The 21894-nt window shown below is 42.5% G+C and overlaps 1 protein-coding gene across 7 annotated transcripts in view; it reads left to right on the top strand.

Moving 5' to 3' along the window:
• PIP5K1B (phosphatidylinositol-4-phosphate 5-kinase type 1 beta) overlaps nucleotides 1–21894 on the top strand; it is a 299484-nt gene that overhangs the window by 176157 nt on the left and 101433 nt on the right. For all 7 annotated transcript variants that reach the window (XM_038527137.1, XM_038527138.1, XM_038527139.1 and 4 more), the window contains 2 exons: nucleotides 7102–7254; nucleotides 11418–11717. In XM_038527137.1, coding sequence (XP_038383065.1) covers nucleotides 7102–7254; nucleotides 11418–11717 — 453 coding nt within the window. The remainder of the gene's footprint in view (nucleotides 1–7101; nucleotides 7255–11417; nucleotides 11718–21894) is intronic.

The following is a 21894-nucleotide window of genomic DNA, read 5'->3' as shown; positions in this document are numbered from 1 at the left end:
TGTTTGTGTGGGAGAATCACCAGCTCTACCAGGCAGTAAATAAAGAGACTACAGTACAACAGTAAATGCCCAAGGATTTTGAAGAAGGGAGGGGATCTCTCTCTGTTACACAGAGGATGAGGGGGGCTTCTTATGGATGTGAAATGGTTTCACTGTGACTGAAAAATTAGAAGCGATTTGATGAGGTGGAAAAGAAGGGAAGCATATTCAGGGGAGAAGATTGGTTTTAGGACTGTGGGACCACAGATGCAAATGCATTACATGTTTAGAAGTACTTTGGATGGATGGACCAACATGGCAGGAGGGGAAGGTTTGGGTCAGGAAGTTAGAAAGACAGGGTCAGATTATACAAGTGTTTTGTTTTTGTTTTTAATTATAGGAAATTGGTGAAATTTAAAGAGCAATTACATATTTGATTATGTTGAGGAATTTGATTTTTGGTGGCCGGATGGTATTATGGTTCAGTGGGAGTCATTGTCTTTTTGAGACACACGCCCAAGTATCTATGAGTGAAATGAGTTGATGTCTGGGATTTGCCTGGAAAGAATCTGAGGGAAGCAGGCAGAGTTATAGCAGAAACAACATTGGCTGGGAGTTGATCATTGTCGAAGCTGGAAGAGAGACATATGGATGTTAATCACACAATTCTGTTTACTTTTATGTAGTTTTGAAATTTTCCATAATAAAAACTTAGTGGAGGATGTAGGGAGAAAAAGATAGGACCAAGTAGGTCAGAGTGCTTTTGTTTGACTTCATTTTCCATTTCCCTATAACTGGCCCTGTGTCTGGGATCTACAAGAAACAGAAAAAGGCCCTGTAGCTGAACATGGCTGCCAGGTCCCCAGTGGTTACTGCCACCTCCCCGCCCTGCATCTGAGACACCCACTGGAGACACCCCCAGCCCAGAAGTGGAAGTTCATCTCCAAACCACTCAATGTGAAGACCCCAGCCAGTGATGTGAAGTGTGGCAGATGAGGAAAGTGTTTTTTACCTGACATGACATGCTTCCCAGAATTAGGTAAAACCCTGACTTTCTAGCCCAACCATTCATTGTAGATGAGCAGCCTAAAGCTGGGGTCAGAGAGGTACCCAAGGTTATCCACATTGATGGGCACAGAGCCCATCACAGACCAGAACAGGGATCCCCCCAGCTGTCCCCCTGTGTGTTATTCTGTTCACCAGCTGACTTCCTGGCCAATGTGCCTCAGACTGCTCATTAAATGTGATCTCAGCATAACACGCCCTCAGCCATCAGACTATGAGCTGTGATGATCCATTCTGAAGCATCTAAGCCCAAGGAGCCAAACACCCCTAACAAAGCATTTTTTAGGAGAGTTAAGCCCAAATAAAGCACAGGAGAAACAAGTAAGACCTCCCTTTAAAAAAAATAGATAGATGATAGATAGATAGATAGATAGATAGATGATAGACAGATAAATTATAATAAAATAAACTGTGTGAAGGAAAAAAAGGACCATTCAAAACGAAGAGTACATCCATCCTGGCATCTGTCTGAATGGGGCTCATCAAACCCAAATCTGTGAAGATCTACGGATCTAAAAGGGGGGAGAGGGTAACATTATATAGTGATTGGTGACTCCACAGAGAGGTTTAATATTGGATCCCTGTGGTATGTGTGCATTTCTACTTAGTCTTGTGCTCTTGTGTCTGAATTTTAGCCTGAATTATTCTGTTTACGTTCTTGGTACCATTAAGATTCACCACCCGCATGCCGATTGCAAATTTCATGTTGGAACATGCATAATTTGGATTGTGAGGCGCTTGTGTATGCGCAGCACAGTGGCATGACTGCACCTCCTTCCTTATTTGTTCCAAAATAAACGCCTCCCAAAGGAAGGCCAAGGGACCCGGAGCATTTTTGCCCATCTCTGCTTGGGCAGCAAGCCTTTGGTTTGACTTCCTTCTGCCCCAGGTGCCCAAGTGTTCCAGAATCCAGGGTGATTCATAGGACATCCTTCTAGACTCACAGCCCCCAAGAGAGAACAGGGGTGACTATTTCACACTATCAAGGGGAAGAAATGGCAGGAAGAATGATCTCCAGGGCACCGAGAAAGTTTACGTTGTTCATTTGCCTTGGCAGGGCCCAGCTGGGTTGTACTTGGAGGCCTTTCCAGTGGGGATTGTGGGGAGGCCCTGCAGGAAATGGAAGGGAGAGAACGAATGCATTGCAGCAGCTTGTGCGGAAGGCAGGGCCCCCAGGAAGGTGCACAAGACGCAAGTGTACATGGGGGGCTTTGTTGATTGAGGCTAATTCAGATTTTCCCATCTCGCCTCTTTATTTGCTCATCCACAGCAACTTCTCAGAGAAGGTCGCTTAGCACAGAGCATGGTAACCAAGGTCTAGGGTGCAAAATTACAGGTAATAACGGTAGTGTTCCTGGTCGGTATCGTAGCGCCAGTTGGCAGCGCACTGGTGCTCTGCCAGCAGTGACCCTCCCCGCACCGGGTTATTAAGTGTCAAAATAATTTTTTGCCATGCACGTTCATTTATAAATTTATATAGGACGCTTTGACAAGTAACCAATGAAATACTTCCCATATAATGTCACTGCTTATAGAAGAATTTGAGACTTTAATTGGAAGCAGATGTTCAGGTCTGAATCCAGTTTTCTCTAGACAGCTCTTCCTGAATCACCCCCTAATTTCTCTATTTGCAGCCTCTAATTTCTGCATTCTGTGTTGTTGTTGGACTTTCACAACATTGACTCCTATCCGTAAGAAGGTTCTGTGCCAGGAATTCAAAGCCCATAATAGAAAGAATCAGGATTCCACAAGAGCCTGAGCGGGGCCTGCCTTCCCTCTTCATAAGACCTTAGGGTGTTGACACCTTTATTTTCTGGTGTCTCAAATTCCTGAATATACAAAAGACGTGGCTTTTTTTCTTGACTCACTAACAACGTCCGAGTGTGTCTTTGGGGAGCCCTCCGGTCGCTGGAGTTGGGCTGAACCCCTTAGTATGTCCCAAGGCACAGCCAGCTCTTCCTCACCTGAAAGGTGTAAAGGTGTGTACTGCACGCTGTCTGCCCCGCTCCCCTACATACGGTCACGCAGAGAGGACGAGGAACAGCAGTCGCTAAGTGGTCACCCATTGCCAGAGGTTTTGAAAGCATCCACTTTATTTATTTATTTATTTATTTATTTATTTACTTATTTATTTATTTATTTATTTATTTATTTTTTGAAAGCATCCACTTTAGAAACTTCCAGCTGCTTTCATGGAGCTGTTATTGGCTTTGTTTTAGAGATGAGACTCCTTGGGCTCTGGAATCCCCAGGCACTTAATCCAGGTCACTCACGTAAGTGGGCACTGATAGAGGCATGCTTTTTTAAAAAAATAAATAAAATTTAAAAAGGTGGTTCCAGAGGTGCCTAGGTAGTACAGTGGGTTAGGTGTCAGACTCTTGATCTCAGCTCAGAGCATGATCTCAGGGTCCTGGGATCGAGGCCCACCTCGGGCTCTGTGCTCAGCGTGGAGTCTGCTGGATATTCTCCCTCTGCCCCTCAGCCCCTATTTCTCTCTCTCTCTCTCTCTCTCTCTCAAATAAATAAACCTTTTGAAAAACCACAAAAAAAAGGTGATTCCAAGGCCTGTGCCCATCCCACTGATGAGCTTTCCACCCAGATCCTGCACGCACAGCAGAGAAGGCACTGTCTGCTTCCGCGGGCTCTCACGCATCCTGTTTGCGGCCGCGGGGCAGTGTTTGTTTTGCTTCCTAACCTCTAAGTCACCCACAACGGCTGAGGCTCTGACGCTGCTCATTGAGAGGCGAGCCAGCAGGAAAGAGAAGTGGAAGACGGAAGTTGCCGTGACTTTGAGAAAGGCGGCACACAGTTGCTTCTTTCTTTGCTCAGAGCATTTTGATTCCCTGATCCGTGTGCTGCCAAAGCAAGATAATTTAAAGTCGACATCTGGAAACTGCCTTTTTGTTGTTTCTCTCCCACTTTCTCCCTTCTCCTTCCTCTTTCCCCCCACTTCCTACTCCCCTCCTTTCATATTTTTCGGTGCTGGGGGTTGTTAGTTGATAAACACAGAGCTCCATAACCCAAAACTGACTTTGCTGCTGGGTTTGGGGCATTTTCGGGGAGATTGATAGCCCTTCTTCACTTGGTGGTAGCATCCAGCCACTTGTGAGACAAAACATTGTTTAAAGCCTACAGTGTACAAGGCACAGATCGTGCAGGGTACCACGGCGTAAGATTCAGGTAGTCTGTGCCCTCACCGAGTTCTGCAGTCTGATGGGGACTCGGAATAAGAAGCCAGCACCGAAGGTTCCCTGATGAGAACGTCCATTGCCAGGAAGCAGATGATCTAGACTCATGGGACCAGTTTTCCGGAGTAAGTGCTGCCCAGCAGACACTGAAAGCCAAAGTCACAGAGCAACTTCCCCACTGTGCAACGGTGGCTACTTGGCATAGCAGACGGGAGCTGTCCTCCACTCCAGATCTCCCTCCAGCTTTCAGCTCCCTTAGAGAAAAAGTCACAGTCCTGCAGTGGCCTGTGCTGCCCTATGCACCTGCTCTTTTGGCTCATTCTCTCAGCTCTGCTGACTCACTCTGCTCCAGCCACTGGCCCCCTGGCCATGCCTTGAACTCCCCAGGTCTCAAGACCATCGCATCTGCTCTCTCCTCCCCCAGCCAGCCACAGGCCTCTGCTCAGATGCCCCCTTCCCAGCGTGGTTTCCAGTGACCAGCACTACTGAAAATTCATCACAAACCAGCCCTCAGGCACTGCTGGCACTCCAGCCCCTTTCCATGCCCCATTGTCTCCATAGCACTCATCACGGTCCGATGTACAATTTATTTCCTGCCTGTTTTCTCCTGCTAGGGTCCAAGCTTTCATGAGTACCTGGGACATTACAGATGCTCAAGAGAAGTTTTCTCAGTGTTAAATGCATACATGAATGAGGTATAGCCAGCCTGATGAAGAAGGAAGAGGTGGTTTTCGGTAGAGGAAAATGTAGAATCCCAGGCACTGAGAGTCTGGCGCATTTGAGAAAAGGGGAAGTAGCTTTCTGTAAGTAGAGCTCGATATTAAGGGGGGAAGTGATGAAGGAGAAGGCTGGAGAGCAGGGCTGGGCCACTCATGGCCTTGATGGCTCTGGTAGGAAATCTGGGTGTTAATCTTCTAACCAGATGGTAGAAACCACTGAAATATGTGAAGGCATTGGAGGATATGATCAGATTGGTGTTTTAGAAAGATCTCCAGGGGCACCTGGGTGGCAGTTGGTTAAGCATCTGCCTTCAGCTCAAGTCATGATCCCAGGGTCATGGGATCGAGCCCCACATTGGGCTCCCTGCTCAGCGGGGAGTCTGCTTCTCTCTCTCCTTAGCTCTTGTGCAGTTGTGTACGCTCTCCTCTCTCTCTCTCTCTCTCTCCCTGTCAAATGAATAAATAAAATCTTGAAAAGAAGGAAAGAGAAAAAAGAAAAGATCAATCTTCCGTTTCCTGGTGGAAATGCACGAGAGAAGTCAAGAGTGGATAGTTGAAGCAAGGTGGAGTCTTCCATAGTAATGAAGGCATGACATGAAATCAGTGAACTTAGCATATGAGCAAAAGAGATGGCATGAAGGGAGTAGATATAACAATAGTCTGGATGTGAAAGGCGAGGAAATGGGAGGCATCAAGGGTGATGCCCGAGTTTCTGGTTTGGGAACAAAAGAAATAACGTTTCTATTCTCTAAGATAGGGAAAAGAGGGAGAAGATAGAGATTGAGGGGAAGCAGGTGATCTAGAGTCACCACGTATAGTTGTGCAGGGTGTGCACTGCCCAAGAATACCTGGCTAAACTGAAGTAGAGACTGGAATCCAGCCCTTCATCTCATCAGCCTTGTATCTGACCCAGAGCTACATCTGCCAGAAGAAAGAGTAACTCTTTCTAGTTACTGCAAAAGCATCATATGGGCTGACCATAGCCCTGAAATGAATTTGATTCTGAACTTGTTACACGTGAAGTGCTTGTGATGTAACCAGATAGAGATATCTATTTAAAAGTCAGGCGTACATGTCTGGAGCCTTTGAAAGTGATCTGAGCTGGAGCTACAGCTGTTAAGAGTCATCTCCTGATTGAAACCATGCGCGGATGACATCTTATGGGAAAGTAAATAGTGAGAAGAGAATAGGTATTGGTGTTGACATGACAAATACACGGTGTGAGTCATACCTTCAGTGGTTATGTTAGGGGCACTTGCTGGAAACAGAGCGCCATAGATCACAGCAGTGTTTGCATTATTTCATTGAACAGATGTGATGATTGGTTCTGTCATATGACATGGGAGGGAGGGTGATGGAAGGGGAAGGCATTTCTGTTTCTCATAAAAATATTAGGTTAAAAGGATCAATTAAATTCTTAGAAATCTCAAAGGGCCCTCTTAGTGTACGTGAACCCTCCATTGAAAGCTCATGGCAGAGAACGTCCTGTTTCAGAATAATCAAAACGTGTAATCCTGTGTTTTTCCTCCTTGGAAGCATCATATACAGTAAATGTATTTTTTTAATCTTTAAAAAAAATTTTATTTAAAATTCAGTTTAACATATAGTGCATTAATTTCAGGGTAGAATTCAGTGATTCATCAGTCACATATCACCCAGTCACCCAATCCCCCCCCAACCCACCTCCCCTCCAGCAACCTTCAGTTTGTTTCTTAGAGTTCAGCATCTCTTATGGTTTGCCTCCCTCTCCATCTTCATCTTACTTTATTTTTTCCTTCCCCTATATTCATCTGTTTTGTTTCTTAAATTCCACATATGAGTGAAATAAATCATAGGGTATTTGTCTCTCTCTGATTGACTTATTTCACTTTGCATCATACCCTCTAGTTCCATCCACATTGTTGCAGATGGCAAGATTTTATTCTTTTTGATGGCTGGGTAGTATTCCATTTTATATATAAATATACACCACATCTTCTTTATCCACTCATCTGTTGATGGACATCCAGGCTCTTTCCATAGTTTGGCTGCTGTGGACATGGCTGTCATAAACAGTGGGGTGCAGGTGCCCCTTCGAATCACTATGTTTGTATCCTTTGGATAAATACCTAGTAGTGTATTTTTAATTGTTAATTTATTTACTCTTGTAGTATTCCATCTGCAGTGAACCTCTAATAGAGCTGTCTAACCCTGGAGCCAGTGGATCCTTGTTTTTTGTGACCAGTGATGATGAATTTATCATCAAAACCGTTCAGCATAAAGAAGCTGAATTCCTTCAGAAGCTACTGCCAGGCTATTACATGGTAAGTAACCATCCATAATTGAAACTCCTGCTTGAGATTTAATTACTTTCCGTAAGTTTTTTCCCCCCTGTGCTTTTTTACAGTGACCCTGCAGCAGCATGTTTCTTTCTCTTTGGTGAGCTTTGTTTTGCATTTGGATTATACCATGACCATTGTTGAATAGATTTTACAACATAAGGTAGAACTGTTAGTAGAGCATGTTTCACTCACACAGTTCTGGGTTCAAAACCCAGCTCAGCCATCAGCAAACTGTGTGACCATAAGTAAGCAATATAACCTCTGAGCTTTAGTCTGAACAATCTTTAAAAGCAGAGAAATACCTTTCTTAAATAGTTGTTGTAATAAAGAAAGAATATGAGGTGTAAGATAAAGGAAGCAGTGCATTACCAGGCTCTTATGCACCCGGTACATAGTCATGATATGAATTCTTAGCATTCATTGAGTGCTAAGCTATATGTGAAACACAGCTGTAAAAATATTATTTAATTCCAAAATCTGCTGGAGATTAGTCACACATATAAATATAGGAATCAGGAATCTAAATAAAAATCTCAGTGGATAGCATGCACAGATTTACGAGGTTTGATCCTGAACAAAACTGAGAAATATTTTTTAGAGCATGTTGTCTACTTTATGGTTGAGAAAACAGAACACCCAGAAAACAAAGAAAAATGCAGCCAAATAAAATTCTTTGCCCAGAGATACATATTACTAATTTCAGTGTATGTCCTTTCTGATGTATTCTATTCATACACACATTTTTAAATAATGTAAAATTGACATCAAACTGTCATTGCACTTTACTAACCTGCTAAATGAGCAAATCTTAAATGTGTATACGTCTAAGCTTAGATAGATTAGTCTCTTGTTCTAGAACTCCATGGTCCAATATGGTAGTCATTAGCTATATGCAGCTATTAATTTGAAATTAATTAAAATTAAATGAAATTTTAAAACTTAGCTGAACAAGTGGTTTATCCCAATCATATAAGCTAGTATAACAAATAATATGATTTATCCAGTCAAAAGAAAAAATATGAACATGGTGTGGTAATCCAAATAAACGTTGAATAGAAACAAAGGCATTCAAAGTCAACATCTTCTCCTGCTTAAAATTCTTTCAATTGGCAGGGAAGTTTTAACATAAATAAATACATGAACACACACATATTATGCATTTATCAGTCTCCAAGAATTGCAAAATACCTCATGGAGAACAAGAGCCCTTTTGTTGGAAATAATAGAAAAAGATAAGGATGCCCCTCAATCAGGGTCCTTTTGATGTATTTGTAAGAATTTCTACCAATAACTTGAGTACAAAAAGAAATAGCAAAGTAAAAACACTCTTCTCTTGTGAATGATACAATTAAAAATGAGCAAAACTTTAAGAAAATTAACCAACAGCTTCTAGAGGTAATGACAGTCCAGCAGATTTGCAGGATATGAGATGCATCTACGTGATCCCTGGTATTCCATTTTGTAGATCATCTAGAGTAGGAGATAGAAGGGAGAAAATGAGATCCTATTTGCGATGACAATAACTTACACTGAACATTATTAAAAGAATAAAGATACAAATGAATGAAGACTTACTATCATTCTGTTAGGGAATGCAAGTTATAGGAAGTACAATAGGGCAGGCTGGGTGGCTCAGCGGTTTAGCACTGCCTTCGGCCCAGGGCGTGATCCTGGAGTCCTGGGATCGAGTCCCACATCAGGCTTCCTGCATGGAGCTTGCTTCTCCCTCTGCCTGTGTCCCTACCTCTTTCTCTCTGTGTGTCTCTCATGATTAAATAAATAAAATCTTAAAAAAAAAAAAAAAAAAAGGAAGTACAATAATGTGTGAGCAATAACCCCAAGAGAATTTTTGTAATAGGAACTCTAAAATACTTGAGTCTGTAAAAACAAATAAACTACAAATTGTTGTTGAAGGACATAAAATAAGTTCTGAAATAATGAGACACACATTGTTCCTGAACTCAGTATTATAAAGATGCCAGTTCTCCCAAATCGTTTCATAAATCTGATCTAACTATAATCAAAATGCTATTAGGGCTTCTTCTCCAAGAAAATACTAAATGTCAGATGACACTGGTCCTGCGAGGACAAGGAGTGGATCCCCATCACCGAGCTGGGCCATCTGTTGAAGAACATGAAGATCAAGTCCTGGAGGAGATCTATTTCTTCTCCCTACCCATGAATCTGAGATCATTGGCTTTTTCCTGCGGGCATTTCTGAAGGATGAGGTTTTTGTAGACTATGTTGATGCATTGGCGACTGCTCCCCCTCGGCCAGGGACCACACTACCACCCTGGGCAGCTTTGCCAAGGCCACTTTGGACGCCATTCCCAAGACCTACAGCTGTCTCCCCCGTACCTCAGGAAACAGACTATTCACCAAATCTCCCTCTCAGGAATTCACTAACCATCTTGTCACAACCCACACCAGAGTCTGTAAAGAGGACCAGGCTGCTGTAGCCACCACATACTTTATAGGAGAAAATTAACGTGAACTAAGTCTGTGTTTAAAAAATAAATAAAATAAATGCCTGGTAGGATTTTTCCCTGAATGGATTCATTTGAAAGTGAAAACAAAACAAACAAAAGAAAGTGAAAACAAGTATCGTTTTAAGAGCGTTTAAAAAAACAAACAGTTGTAGAATTAGACAAAACATTTCTGATAAAGAATTAAAATGGTGAGCCTGCTGTAACATATACCAAAAATCTATAAACGTATACTAATATTTAAGATATTAATATAGAGGCCCCTGGGTGGCTCAGTGGTTGAGCATCTGCCTTTAGCTCAGGTCGTGATCCTGGGGTCCTAGGATCGAGTCCCTCATCGGGCTCCCCACATGGAGCCTGCTTCTCCCTCTGCTTGTGTCTCTGCCTCTCTCTGTGTGTCTCTCATGAATAAATAAAATCATTTTAAAAGACAAAGATATTAATATATTAAAGAATTAGTACAGTGCTAGACAAATAAGTGAATTCAGACAATACCGTATTTCAGATCTTTCACACACAAAAAATAATTCCATATGGAGTAATGACCAAAACTGTTAAAAACTTTGAAGAAAAATGGAAGAAATTGATAACCTTGGGGGTATAGAAAGCTTTGCCAAATAGGAAGCAAAAAGAAAGCACAGAAAGGACATAAATGTGACTACATCAAAAGGCAAAAACATCTGTATAACAGAAAAAACACCAGTCACAAAATTAATGTAAGCCGATAGAATACTTCTAGAATGATGAAAAGTGGGAACAGTAGTAAAAGCCAGAAATCGGGAGGATAGTGGAGAGTAGAGAAACTTTTCGTAATGTTAAAGGCTTACTTACCTCCAGCAAACTTTTTAACTTCTCTCCTGCTTTTAAAGTGAAACAAAGATAGGCATGTATTTTTTTAATTGTATATTCAAAAGGACAACATACTGAAAAAAAAATACCCCACAGAGAATAGGAAAATGACAAATATCCAGAGGATATCGAGAATTCCAACAATAACAAAGCCTACAGAAAAACAAGGGTTTTTCTGTAAGAGGATATTAACACAGAGGATAATAACACAGAATTGTCTCTGAAATGGCTAAAAATACATGCAAAATGTGACATTTCTCTAATAATCAGTGGTATTCCAATTTTTTAAAAAATGAGTTTCCTTTTTTTTTTTTTTAAACCAGTCATGCTAACAAAGATCTTAAAGCCCGATACTACACATCACGGATGAAGGGTGACAAGAAATACATAATCTTACAAAGTGTGATTGTAAATTGGTCTGCCCATTTTGGAAGACACTTTTTCAGAGGCTATTAAAATTTTAAATGCTCATCTCTTTCACCCCAGCAGTTAATTTTCTTTGTAGTCCCCTTAGATCAGAGTCTCGCATGGCACTAATCAATTCTTTGCCTGGTTAGTTGAATCTTACTTGGGACTCTCTGTTTTCAGTTCAGCAACTTTTAATGCTGTGGGTTTAGAACAATGAAAGTGCTATTCCAATGAGCCAACTTAAGAACCAGATCCAAAAGAGTGATACTTTAGTAATGGCCATGAATAAAGATAATCACACTTCATTTTTAATTATCATATTAGATGAAAACACATATTTAACACTATTATTTTGTGAAAATAGGAGAATTAACAGGTTTGTTTCCTTTTTCTCTTTTTTAGAATTTAAACCAGAATCCAAGGACCCTTTTGCCAAAATTTTACGGACTGTATTGCATGCAATCAGGGGGCATTAATATCAGGATTGTGGTAATGAACAATGTCTTACCGCGCTCCATGAGAATGCACTTCACTTATGACCTGAAAGGCTCCACTTATAAGCGAAGAGCATCCCGAAAGGAGAGAGAAAAATCCAACCCCACGTTTAAGGACTTAGATTTCCTGCAAGACATGCACGAAGGGTTATACTTTGACACAGAAACATACAACGCGCTCATGAAAACACTTCAGAGAGACTGCCGGGTAAGGAAATGGCATTACTGTCATTGCCTTTGGAAAGGCATCTGTGATATTGTAACCTCGAGAAGGAATGTCCAGAATGGACATGTGGAATCCCATCGTTGACAGTCCCGGAACCCATCCGAGCTTCCTTAATATTGAAGGAATTGGTGGATGATAAGGGAACTATCTGGGGTACCCGTGGATTTTACTAAAAAAACTAAGTCTGCTTTCTTTGGTCAAATGAAACAAGAATTTGGGTTTTTTTCTTCTCATCCTCTCCTGTGGTTAAAGTGGAGGGAAAAGAAAGGTTTAGGTTTAATGCAGTGATTAGCTAGAAAAGCCATATACAAACCTTTTCACAAGTTAAGATTCCAGCCAAGGGAGAGAAGTTGAAAGAATTGATAAGAAGATCCCCAGACACTCAGTGTGGTTGCAGAAGCAAGAGGCAAGCAGTACATTTGCCTAAACTATTTTGGGAGATCAGATCGGATCTCGACAAAGCAAAGGCCATAATATATGCAAACTTAGCCAGAGTGGCTGTCCCAAGTTAGGAGGAATTCCTAGACACCCCCCCACCCCAACCTGCAATTCTTAGTATCCAAATAATAAGACCCAGAACCTGGGAAAGATTTTTCCAATACGGTGAGTTTACAGAAAGTAGATTTCCTTGGAGAGAAAGATGAAAATGGAGCTCTATGGCTTCTGAAGAACGCTGATTATGTGATGAACAAATTCTCAGAAACAGCATTTTGTGGCCCAGGTGCACTTGGGAGAACCATCTAGATTCCCAGCTAGGTTGGACATAGTGGAGATTCACTGACATTGAGCCCCAACCTGGTCAGGGTGGTTAGGACCTGGTTCCTGGGAAGTATGAGGCATGTGGCTTTTAGCGCGTACTGTGGCTTTCTGGACCTTAGTAGGCCGGGACAGCTGACCTGCATTGGTGTAGATGAGAAGGAGGTACAAACCCTTGATGCGAAACACAGTTCTTTTTATGGGTCTTTTCTTTCTACATGTTATGGTGTGCATGAGAATGCACTAAGTGTGTCATTGGCATGGTTTGTTGCATTGATAGAGATGTTATTTCACAGCTCCTATTCCTAATATCTCACATGCCAGGCAAGCCTGATATATTTTTTTTAACGTACATTTCATTTAATTTTCTCAGCACCCATCTGAAGTATGCGTTGTTCATATTCGCATTTTAAATTGGGGGATAATGAGGCTCTTAAAGAGGTGAAGGAACCTGCCCAGCATTACTTATTAGCAAGTCAGTGGCAAAGCTCACACCTGTTTGGGTCCAAAGTACGTGCTCTTAACAATTACAATGTAAAGGTTCACTGTAAGGATTTTTTTTTTCTTTTAAAATTATCTTTTCAGAAGTCAGGGGAAGAACAGTGGGAACGAAGCAAACAAAAAAAATGTCCAGCTGTGCTATTCAGATATCTGGGTGGATATGAATGATTCATGTTTTTCTTTAAAAAAGAAAAAACAAAACACACACGCATTTTAGTAGAAACCTTTTCCTGTGCTTTTTTCTGCCCTTACAGGATGTGGGTGAAAAGTGACTCTTGATTCCCCAGAGTTTAGTACAAGCCAGTCCAGTTTTATATTTGGTTTCTCTGTGTGTCTGTGTGTGTGTGTGTGTGTGTGTGTGTGTGTGTGTGCGCGTGTGTGTGTGCGTGTGCTGCTTGCATCTTTAATATGGAAAGTCATTTTTTTCTGTCTTTTAAAAACACAGGCTCTGGTGCCAGAAAAAAAAATGGCGGGGGAAGTCAAATGTAAAAGAGCTATAGCACCAGATTTGTCTGTTTATTAGTGTTTCCTGAGTCCCATATTGATGGAACAAGGTCAAACATGTACTCTTCGTCAGGAATGAGACCCTGGAGATTTTCTTTTCTTTTTTTTCTTTTTTTCTTTTTTTTCTTTTTTTTTTGGAAGACTTCTTTTAAGGAAGGTCAGTACTGAGGTCCTAAAGCTAACTCCCTCTGACTCGCTGCATTTGATCTTGACCCAAATACAGACCATGAAACTTCTTTAAATTACACACAACATTCATCTTTAAATAGGCTTTTCTCAGGGTGGTGTGGGAGCACATAAATGCCTCATTGGAGTGGGAGGGAGCCCAAATCCCTTGACCATGACCAAGGCCTTTGTGATCTGGAGTCAGCAGCTAGTTCTCTAAGCAGAGCTGCCTTGAGGAACTCAGGCACATTTTCAGAATGGTGGTTCTTCGTGTTTCACAGTCATGGGCCTCTTTGCAAAACTGATGAGAGCTGCGAACTGTCTCCCCGGAAAAATGCCCATCCACCCCACAATTCCTGTATCCCTTGGAACTCATTACACCCCCATCCACCTCATCTCAGGCGCGGGGCCCCCATCCTAGAGTCAGGCAGCGATCCACTCTCTCTCCCCAGAGCATCCTCTAAAGAGCCAGCACCCTGGATGCCTAGAACAGGACATGTGGTTGGCCTTACTGGAAGCATCTCCTTGGCCTGATGTCTTCCTCACTTTGTAGAACCGTGCTTTAGTGCAGGCCGAGGTCGAGATGTAGGGAGGATGTGGGGTCACCTCCGGGCTGGCGCCAGTGCCGAAGCATCAGGACCTTTGTGGCTCTCAGTCCTCTGTCTCAGTGAGGTGGTACTGCTCAGACTCTAGACCCACACCAGTCAGGGGGTACCGCTTGACCCTGTCAGCAGCCCGGCCACAGAAAGGTGAACTAGGCCTGTTTTAGGATACATCCTTTCATTCACTTATTGGACACGTGCTGCAGGCCTTCTGTCTGCCAACATGGGGTGAATGACCTCCGTGTGTAATCAGTTGTCATACAGTGTGTCAAGTGCCATGATAATATTCTAAGGCTGTATGCACATCAGAGTGGGTGACATCATGGCTTGGTTTTGAAGAAGAGTTCTTCAGGCAGGCAAAGCGGTAGAGGCATGTTTCTGTTCCCAGGCAGTTCTGATAAGCCTCCTGACCTCTTGCTTCCTGCCCATTCCACTCCTTTCATTTTGGGGGCTTGACTTCTCAGACCGCAGGATCCCAGTCCCCTGGCAGGAAGACAGCTGCATGGCTCATTGACCCAGTGTGGCTGGTGGACATTCCACCGAGCTCCCAACAGTCTGCTTCCCTCAGTCCCTGACAGAGCTGCTGCTTCTGGACTCTTGTGTCCAAAATGGCCTGATCTGTGAGCCATTATCTCCCAGGATCCCTGGGGCAGCCTCGCTCTGCTTTCCCCGGCTTCCCCAGCCTGAGCTGGGGCCCTGGTCTATCTAGAAGCCTGCCCCCTGGGATGGTCCATCCTGGGCCAACTCCCCCACAGAGCAGCGTAGCCGCTTGCAACTCTCCTGGAAAACGGAATGTACTTCATCTTTCAAACCTGCTGAGCCTACTTCCCATACAATTCAAACAAAGGCTCTTTCCAAAAGCAGGGACCCAGACCCTGGGCTCTCCCTGGTCTCCACGATGCTGTTCCCTGTTGGCAGTGTCTGGGAACAAGTAAATAACAGGGTCCCCTTTCCTGAAGCACTTCCGCTCCCTGGGCCTCACTCTCTGCCTGCCGTGGCAGCCTTCTAACACCCGTAAGTGACCTTGACCCAGGGTAAGAGCCGTGATCAGAGTCCTGCCAGGACTTCATCGGTTACTTGTTGCTGTCAAAAACAGGAAGGAGGATTTATTCAGACCATCCCCATGTGACAGACAAGCTGAGAGGCAATTCTTTATACTCTGGAAGCTACCATGCCCCATCCAGTCAGCCACCTAAGTAACCCTCGGATCAGAGTTCTGCTCTGCTCCATATGCACAGCCACTGCCTTTCTTAAGACCCTGATGATTCATTACTGGAGGTTCTGCAATAATCTCTTTACTCATCTTTAATATCATTGTCTTCCAACCTATGCCCAAGGCTTCCACCAAAGTGATCCTCTGATCAGAAGACCGCCAGGTCCTTAAGATCCTCTAAGTGAGACTCCCCACTGCCTGTGAACCAAGCCTACTCTTCCTAGCTTGAGACACTAAGATCTTTCCTGCTGTGGCCCCTGGAGAAGATATTCTCCAGATGCTCCTCCAGCTTCTTTTTCGGCCTTCTCTTGCCTCTGTCCAGAGCATCTTCTTTCTCCAGCCTTTCCAAGCGCCTGGGCCCAGCCTGTGAAGATTTTGGCCTTTTTTTATATATATATATATTTTATTCATTTATTCATGAGACACACAGAGAAGAGAGGCAGAGACAGAGGCAGAGGGAGAAGCAGGCTCCCTGTGGGGACCCCTATCCCAGAACTCAGTGATCACACCCTGAGCCAAAGACAGATGCTCAACTGCTGAGCCACCCAGGCACCCTGACTACGGCCTTTTCCTGCATGGCTTGCTCTGCTGGGCTGTTCTTCCCCTCTCTTCTTCACCTTGCCCTCACCTGCTCCTCTGGGAACCACCCGGCATCACATCCCTCTGGGACCACCATGCTGTGGCTCCTCATACACCCTGGCTTTACCTCCTTTGTGGGATTTAGCACGCTCTTTTATTTTTTCGCATGCAGGTCCTTGAGCTTGAGAATCCAACATTCATCTGTCACTGTATCTGCATTGCCTGGTGCTTAGTAAATGTTTATTGTAATATGTATTTTAACCAAGGAATAAGCACCATAAGCCATCTGATGACAAAGAGAGACACGTTTAGATTGTATCTCCAAGAAAAAAATCTATCTTGGGGACTTCTGTGTATCTAGCTGATTTCTGAGTTCTGCCCGTTTTGGAGGAAGTATCTGCTTTCACTGCCTTTGCCTGCCAGATTGGCACTGAGAACGTAATAAAGCAGATGATCTCCGTTTTGAATCACTCGGGATTATTTTGAAAAACAGTACCGATTGTCCCCATGTTAAGCCATTTGTGTAATGAAAGTATATTTATCTTTCAGTTGTTTTCCCATAGAAGCAGTACTGTAGAAGTCATTAGACTTGACTTTACTTAATACTGACCTGTGTCTCCTTTCAATGTTTGTGTTGTCTCCCTAGCTAAATCTGTAAATATCTCAAAGGCCAAAGCTTCTTCCTTATACTTCCCTGCCGAGTACAGTACCTGGCTTATTGTATATACTCTGTACATATTACAAGATTATGTAAAAAAAAAAAAATTTTTTTTGAATTGAAATTTATGCATTAATTTTGGAAGAATGGTTAGGAGCTATTTTGATATTCATTTTTAATTTATTATAATTATTTCTTCTCTGATATAACTTATCTGTGAAAAATTTAAAAGGTCCCCAATCACTTAATTAATTTGATAAATTATTACATCTTACAATATTTATTGATAACTCTGGGGATATGACATCGCTGCAAAGTAGATTAGTGAGAACTTGTGTTTATAATCCAAATATTTCTTATTCCTTCAAGTGGGAGTCCTACCAGGCACAGTCCTGGTAATTAAAGACCCAAATGACTTATTTTACACTTATTATCATTTTTTTGTTGCGCAGTAAGGTTATTAATTTTTAAATAGTGTGGAACGAATTTTCTTTTTCCACAAATGTCTGTCACCATAAATATTAATGGGTTCTCAGAATTTAATGAAACCAGTCGTAAGAATACTGAGACTTTTTAATGTGCAGAGTGGGGTCTTTCTAACTATGTACAGCAAGCTCTAAATGTGTAGATCAGATTCTTCTCAGCTCTGGGCATTCTTGTATGGGGCACCAAGTAGATGATTTTCTGTACTACTTAATTTAGCATTCTGGCTACTGCTTACCCCTTAGCTATAATTTTGTTCAACATTAATTTCTTGCACTTAGTTGAGACCGTTGTATTCTTTCTTTTTATACTGGTTGCATATAAGTTATCATTCCCAGTTACCATTAAAGAGGAAACAGTGCTTCAGATCGCATTTCTATTAAGTGCAGGAATATCGACTCCACATCTTTGTATCTTTACCTTGAAAGATTACTTGCTGGGGCACCTGGGTGACACAGTCTGTTAAGCCTCCAACTCTTGGTTTCAGCTCAGGTCATAATCTCAGGGTCCTGGGATCGAGCCTCACGCTCAACAGGGAGTCTGCTTGGAATTCACTCTCTGGGGCAGCCCGGGTGGCTCAGAGGCTTAGCGCCACCTTCAGCCCAGGGCCTGATCCTGGAGACTGGGGATCAAGTCCCATGTCGGGCTCCCTGCATGGAGCCTGCTTCTCCCTCTGCCTGTGTCTCTGTCTGTCTCTTTCTCTGTGTCTGTCTCTCATGAATAAATAAATAAAATCTTTAAAAAAAAAAAAAAAAAGGAATTCACTCTCTCCTCTCCTTCTGCCCCTCCCCTCACTTGTGTGTGTGCACTCTTTCTCTAAAAATACAGTAAATCTTAAAAAAAAAAAAGAGAGAGAGAGAGAGAGAGAAAGATTACTTACCCAAAAAAGGCATAGATAAACTCACTATCTTTCAAATTGTTTTACAAACACTCTAATCCCATGGTATATTTCATTTGCTCCATTGTTTCAGATTACGACTTGCACTCTGTATGCTTACTATTATTTTGATACCATGGCAATATAAACAGCAAAGTCAAAGTCGGTAAACACATAAATAAAACCAGCTCCTAGAATCAAAGATTGTTTGAGCTGGAAAGAATCATAAAGGTTCCTGGGAAATAGTAGAATGGTGCTTTCCACACTCTAGTCTGAGAGAAATAATTTTCGACATAGATGTCTCTGCCTAACCAAATAGATTTCCTTGTTTGAATAAAGACACTATCATGTTCTCAAGGACTTTGAAAAAGTTGTCTACTTAGAAATCCTCTTTGACAAAAGTTCTTATTTTGAGATAGACATTCACATGTAGTTGGAAAAAATAATACAGAGAGATCTTTTATCTTCACCAAGTTTCCACAGTGGTTACATCTTGTATGACCTCAGCATAATATCAAAATCAGGAGACTGTCATTGTTACTGTCCACTGACCTTTTCCAGATTTTGCCAATTTCATGCGCACTCATTTGTGTCTCTGCGTGGGCATACATGTCTGTGGTTTTACGCAGTTCTTTACGTATAGATATTGACTTCACTACCACCATCAAGTATGGAGCAGTTTGCTTCACAAAGATCCCCCATGCTACTCTTTTATATATAACCAGAGCCTGCCCCCTCCCAGCTCTTCCCCAAACCCTCGCAACCACCAATCTGCATTCTTTCTCTTTAATTTTGTCATGTCAAGAATGCCATATAGGCGCATCTGGGTGGCTCAGTGGTTGAGCTCAGGTCGTGATTGCAGGGTCCTAGGATTGAGTCCCACATCAGACTCCACAAAAGGAGCCTGCTATTCCCTCTGCCTATGTCTCTGCCTCTCTGTGTGTGTCTCTCATGAATAAATAAATAAAATCTTTTTTTAAAAAAAGAATGCCATATAAATGAAGTGAGTCAGGCTTTGTTCTGAGATTGGCTTTCTTCACTCTGCATGATGCACTTGTGGTCCATCCAAGTTAATGAACACATCAGTACTTGCCCCTTATTATTGCTGCATGAGATCTCGTGGTACAGATATGCCACTGTTGAACTATTCATCTGCTGGAAAACATGTGGCTTTTTTTCTCTAGTGTTTGACTGTTACAAATAAGGCTATGAACATTTGCCTGCAAGTTTTTATGTAAGCATAATGCATTTCTTTGGTAGAAATTCGGTCTCGTAAGGAGCTGCCATACTCTTTTCCAGAGGGGCTGTACAACTTTACATTCCCACCAGCAGCAGGTTGAGTGATCTAATTTCTTTTCATCCTCACTGGCTTTTGCTGTCGTTGGTATTTTTTGTTTTAGCTCTTCTGACAGATGTGTATTTAAGTCTCTTGTTTAAAAATGACTTGAGGGGATCCCTGGGTGGCTCAGCGGTTTAGTGCCTGCCCTTGGCCCAGGGCGCGATCCTGGAGTCCCGGGATCGAATCCCGCGTCGGGCTCCCGGCATGGAGCCTGCTTCTCTCTCTGCCTGTGTCTCTGCCTCTCTCTCTCTCTCTCTCTCTCTCTCTCTCTCTATGTCTATCATGAATAAATAAATAAAATCTTTAAAAAATAAAAAAATAAAAAATAAAAATGACTTGAGTATATGTTCCAGTGAAGCAAAAGATATACCCAATAGGGAAGGATTTGGGGGGAATATAGGATTTCGGTGACAAATGAAACAGAAAAACTTAAGAGTTAAGTTGAATGACTGATCATGTGTTCATAGGACTTAATGCAATCGATAGGGGTTCTGAAGGAGAGGCCTAAGGTACAGGACTTGGCCATGTGTTTCTAGTCCTAAGCCTTTCTAGGAGACTGAATGCTCATAGGACTTCATCTAAGTCTACATTATAGCCATTGATATTTCTAAATTATTTTTTAATTACTCAGGTATGTGGTTAACATTTAACCTTGTGAGCCTACTAAATTCCACTCCCCAGGAGAATAGGAACTGTAGCACTTAGGTCAACATTAGTCTTTAGGGAAAGTTCTAGAAATAACAGTGTAATGGTGCCTGGTGTCCCTATTTAAGCCTGTGACTCAGCTGTTCATCAATCCTGCAAGGGGGCTGACGTTTGTCTAGGCACTTGCTGGTGGCTGCCGTTCAGCACTGGTGCAGGTGGGTGATGGCAAGCAGGAAGAGAAGGGGCAATGTGTCAGGACAAGAGTTTCAGGGAGGCTACAGAAGTCAAAATATTTTTCTGTGTTCTTGACCTTCTACCAACTCGGGGATACTTCAAGTTGAGCCAGACAAGTAACTCTCAGTACTTTGCAAAACCAGACTTTCCAGTTTCTGGTGGAGGCAGGGTTCCATCTTAGATAGAACCTGTAAATACCAAAGTAGCTTAGCATTTAGAACACATCATACATAATATATAATCACAAAATAGACATACACAGTACAATACTTATCACATGATTTCCTGGACAGTAAAGACACATTCTCAAGGCTCATTGTGTCTCTATGTTGGGTCAGTTGACATTTATTGTGGACTTGCTCTGAGCCAGAACAGTGCTTGACATTACAGGTGGGCATTCATCAATCCTCAGAATGGCCCTGTGATGTGAGTGGCATGATTTCCTTTCCAAGATAAAGAAGCAGAGACTCGGGACAGGTGACAACTCCCAGGTCCCCAGAGCTCACATGTTGGATCAGGTGTCTCTGACTATAAATGCAGGCTCCCCTACCAGTGTGTTCTCTGTAAGTAGTCTGTAGTCTAGATTAAAAAACATCTGCTGGAATGAAAACATTAAGTACCAATACGGATTCAAACAAAATGGGCTGAAAGTGCCCAGTGACTGGTTTTCCCACTCTGACTAGGAGCTGGTGGAGAAGGTACTATAGGAGAAAGGATTCTATCAAAGTAGAGAACTGGATTTGGATGAGGCAAGAGAGAGGAAAACAGTACCAATGACTGAGGAACACAAAATAAAATCAGTAACCCAAACAATTTTAAAAGTTTAATGAAAAGTCTAAACAAGCCCATTAACACTTCCCAACTGTTACCAACTGGCGTACGTGTGAAATACTATCAACTTAAAAGCAAAACTATGTTCTGAGAAATGTGATGGTCATGGTGGAGTTGACTGTTTTTCAAAGATTGTTTTTCACATGTTGTGGGAGGGAGATGAGGCCCGAGATGTGCTCTTGGCTCCTATGTGAGCGGCTTTCAAGAATTCTCATCAACCACAGAGGTGACAGGATTATCAAACCAGCATTTGTTTTAACCCTCACTTCAAACCAAATGGAACGTTGTGAGAGAATTTCTACATAGAGAATGGAAGTGGGTGGCTGAAAATGTCTTCCTTGGCCCTGGGCAAACTCCTCTTCCTTTTCCTCCTAAAAGATCACCTAAAGTTAGACAACTCAAGTATTCCCTGAGGTGTGGTGGTGGTGGTTCTGTGTCTAACCAGCTTTCATTTTAAGTAGCTTGTCACACATAGAAATGTACAACAGTTGAACTTAATGGAAGCTGAAGTCCTTGAGCTTATGAAATGGAATGATGCTATGTCTGATGTATTAGGGTTTTCTGCTTTGGTGTGAAAAGAACCAACCTGCCTTTGATTTTGTGGTTGACCAGAAATCTAGAGGTAAGATCTGTGGAGGTTCCCAAACAGAAGGATTTACAAAATATCTGAGGGGAGGCAGGAGAAAGAAGGAAGTGTCCCCTAAGGGCTATCTCCTCCCCACTGGGAGTCCTGGGAAACCAGAGAAGAGAGCTGCAGCAGGAAGGGGAAGTG

Source organism: Canis lupus, chromosome 1, assembly GCF_011100685.1.
Source record: "Canis lupus familiaris isolate Mischka breed German Shepherd chromosome 1, alternate assembly UU_Cfam_GSD_1.0, whole genome shotgun sequence".
In the NCBI taxonomy this organism is placed as follows: Eukaryota; Metazoa; Chordata; class Mammalia; order Carnivora; family Canidae; genus Canis; species Canis lupus.
The sequence above is the reverse complement of the archived record's forward strand: the minus strand, read 5'-3'. Positions and strand labels throughout refer to the sequence as shown.